This window comes from Moschus berezovskii, chromosome 4 (genome assembly GCF_049115385.1).
Source record: "Moschus berezovskii isolate FMDL1 chromosome 4, NW_MosBer_1.0, whole genome shotgun sequence".
Taxonomy (NCBI): Eukaryota; Metazoa; Chordata; class Mammalia; order Artiodactyla; family Moschidae; genus Moschus; species Moschus berezovskii.
Genome location: NC_142463.1, coordinates 114,557,364 through 114,560,398, shown reverse-complemented (window position 1 = coordinate 114,560,398; position 3,035 = coordinate 114,557,364). Strand labels below are relative to the sequence as shown.

General features: G+C 45.5%; 1 protein-coding gene across 1 annotated transcript; it reads right to left on the bottom strand.

Moving 5' to 3' along the window:
- Nucleotides 1-1,780: 1,780 nt before the first annotated feature.
- On the bottom strand, nt 1,781-2,797 carry LOC148778226 (olfactory receptor 10J4). The gene has a single exon (XM_088834963.1). It carries the CDS (start codon nt 2,795-2,797, stop codon nt 1,781-1,783), a length of 1,017 nt encoding a protein of 338 aa, XP_088691089.1.
- Between the last annotated feature and the right edge of the window lie 238 nt (nt 2,798-3,035).

The window sequence follows — 3,035 nt, the reverse complement described above, 5'->3', positions numbered from 1 at the left end:
AGTTCAAATAATCATCCTGAGATCATAATGCAGCTATAAAATCTGGGGTGAACTGCTGTTTTTAAATCTTGATTCTGCCGCATTCTAGCAGTATGACCTTAAGGAATTTACTTAATCTGTTCAGGTCTCAGTTTTCTTGTCTTTAAAATGAGTTTAATAAAACACATTATAAATTTACAGCAAGGATTGAATGAGTCAAGTGAGTAAATTATGCCTGCTCTTTAGGAGATATTCAATACATGCACCAAAAGGGGATATCACCAAGGTGTGTGTGGCGGGCGGGCGGGAGTAATGAAGTAAAACAAGCAAAGAGGGAGAAGGACTGTCTGCTGATGCTAACTGTGTTTTAGCTGTCCACAGATGTCTTCCTTCATTCCCTCCTTCCTTCCTTCTTTCTGTTCTTTTTTTTGGCCATGCTGTGTGGCATGTGGGATCTTAGTTCCCCAGCCAGGGATTGAACTTGTGCTCTTGCCTTGGGAGGACAGTCTCAATCACTGGACCACCAGGGAAGTTCCCCTTTCTTCATTCTTTTAATAGTTATTGAGTAGGTACTATGTACTGGGTGCTGTTTGAACTGCAAGAGATGCAGAGAAGACACTCAAAGAGTGACACCTGAGTGATGGATACAGGTGTCACCTGGTTTGGGTCAGTGTTCTTTGAAGCAGAGGCTGAAACAAGGACTCAGGTGCAGGTAATCGGTTACTGAGTATTCTCTGAGGAAAGGGAGTGAAGGTAGCAGGGTGGAATGAGGGAAGAGCTGAGCAAGGCTCCGATCTCACTTGGACTCTAACTTCAACCCGATTCAATGGAGGACTCACAATTACACTCTGAAGTTGGTCCCATCTTGAGACTACATGAGTGGCCTTTTGTACCTTCTGTTTTAGCCAGGCCTTGGCTGTAGACCGTCCCTTGTAAGGGGTGGGGGTGGGGTATATGTCACATCTAAGGAAGTTCGCTTTCAGCCAATGGCAAATCTTCAGAGAGGAGGGCAGCTATGAGGTGTCAGCACTCCAGCATTCACGAGGCTGGATATGGGGGAGCCAGCCCAGCAGAGGAGACCTGGGCAGAGCATTGACAAGGTTTGTTACAGGACCCAGGCTCTTTGGAGATAGGGGAATGGAAATGAAGATGAGCGCTCTTCTTTTGCTATTTCCAGATATACAGGAAGCCATTTTCATGGTTGTTGCTTCGGCTGCTCAAAATTTACACTTCCCAACCAGTTTGTAAGTTTGCTGCCAGAGCCTGTGTCTGACATAGCTTTCTAGGGTTTATATATGTAGTAACAGGCACAGGGTAGATCATTAATGGAGTGATTTTGTAAAAAATTATAGTGTAAAATATAGCATAGGAAGTGTTATGTGTAAATACTAGACAACTTGTTATTTCACGTCCCTGATTTTCATGGTGAGGCCAGGTTTAGATTATATAGATTCCTCTGTTATGATACTGTATTTTCTTCCCACCCACACTGCTGGTTTACAATCCTTATGCCAAGGGTAACAAAAGCAATGTCTAACATTATAGTACAGCACCTGAATGTGCTTTATCTTTTCTAATTTCTATCAAGCATGGTACACCCATCTATCAGTCTTGGAAAATCCATCCATCACTTCCTCCATTTTAATCTTTCCTTCTTGTTTTGCTCTATTCCTCCAATTTCCCAGATGCTTCCCGGATTAGGTACCTGGAGCCCCCATACTATCTCTTATTTGATTAGCTTCTTTGCTGCTACACCTCATCAAACATCGAAGATTTTAATGTTATTGAGAATGACTAGCACCTAAGAGAGGGACTTTCTGCCCAAAGCTCTGAGCAAGGCATCCTTGACCTCTTTGTTCCTGAGGCTGTATACAACGGGGTTTAGGAGCGGGGTGATAACAGTGTAGGTCACAGAGATCAGTCTGTCCTGCAGGGAGTTTTGTGATTTGGGTTTCAGGTAGATGAAGGAGGTACAGCCATAGTGGACAATGACTACTGTGAGGTGTGAGGCACACGTGGCAAAAGCCTTTTTCCGACCCTCAGCAGATGCCATCTTGAGGATGGTGCTGACAATCAGGACATAGGAGATGAAGATCAAGACCATGGGCAGAACAAGGACGCACAGACTGATGAGCAAAGTGATCCGTTCTTTGATGGTGATATCAGCACAGGCAAGCTTCATTAGGGGCCGGATGTCACAAAAGAAGTGGGAGATGACATTGGCATCACAGAAAGGCAAGCTGAACACAGAGGATACTTGAATGATGGCTGTGCTCAAGCCAATGCCCCAGGATCCCCCTGACAGTTGTATACAAGTCTTCTTGCCCATGATGACTGAATATCGTAGGGGGTTGCAGATGGCCACATAGCGGTCATACCCCATGGCCGTGAGCAGGAAGCAGTTGTTGACACCAAAAGTGAGATAGAAGAAGAGCTGAGTGGCACAGTCTGGAATGGAGATAGCGTGTTGGGGGCTGAGGAGACTGGACAGCATTCGGGGGATGATGGCCACTGTGTAACAGGTCTCAGAAATGGACAGCACACTCAGGAAGAAGTACATCGGTATGTGAAGCTGATGGTTGAGGCAGATGACTGTCAAGATGATAGCATTGCTGGCAAGGGTCAACAGGTACAAGACCAAAAAGACCACAAAGAGGATGAGTCTGGGCTGCCATCCAAAGATTGAAAAGCCTTCAAAGGTAAACTCTGCCACGGCTGTGAAATTAGGTCTTGGCATTGAGGATCTGGGTCTGAAAGAGATGAAGTGAGATGGTTGAACATCCAGGCTGGAAACAGTATACTGGTCCAGGGCCATCATCAGCCATAAGCAGGGATTCACAGTGGGGGTAGCTCTGGGTTACAGAAGCTCTCAGCATTCGGACACTGGCCAAGTGTGTGAAGACCTCTTAGGATACTTGGGGGCCTGGCATTGGAGGCAGATATAGTAGGAATGGGAAGAGAGTAGATATGTAAAGGGAGTAGTGAAAACACCTAAAAAGCTTGGCTAGAAGTTGAAAGGTGGAGAGGTAGGTAGATGGACCAGAAAAATAGATTGA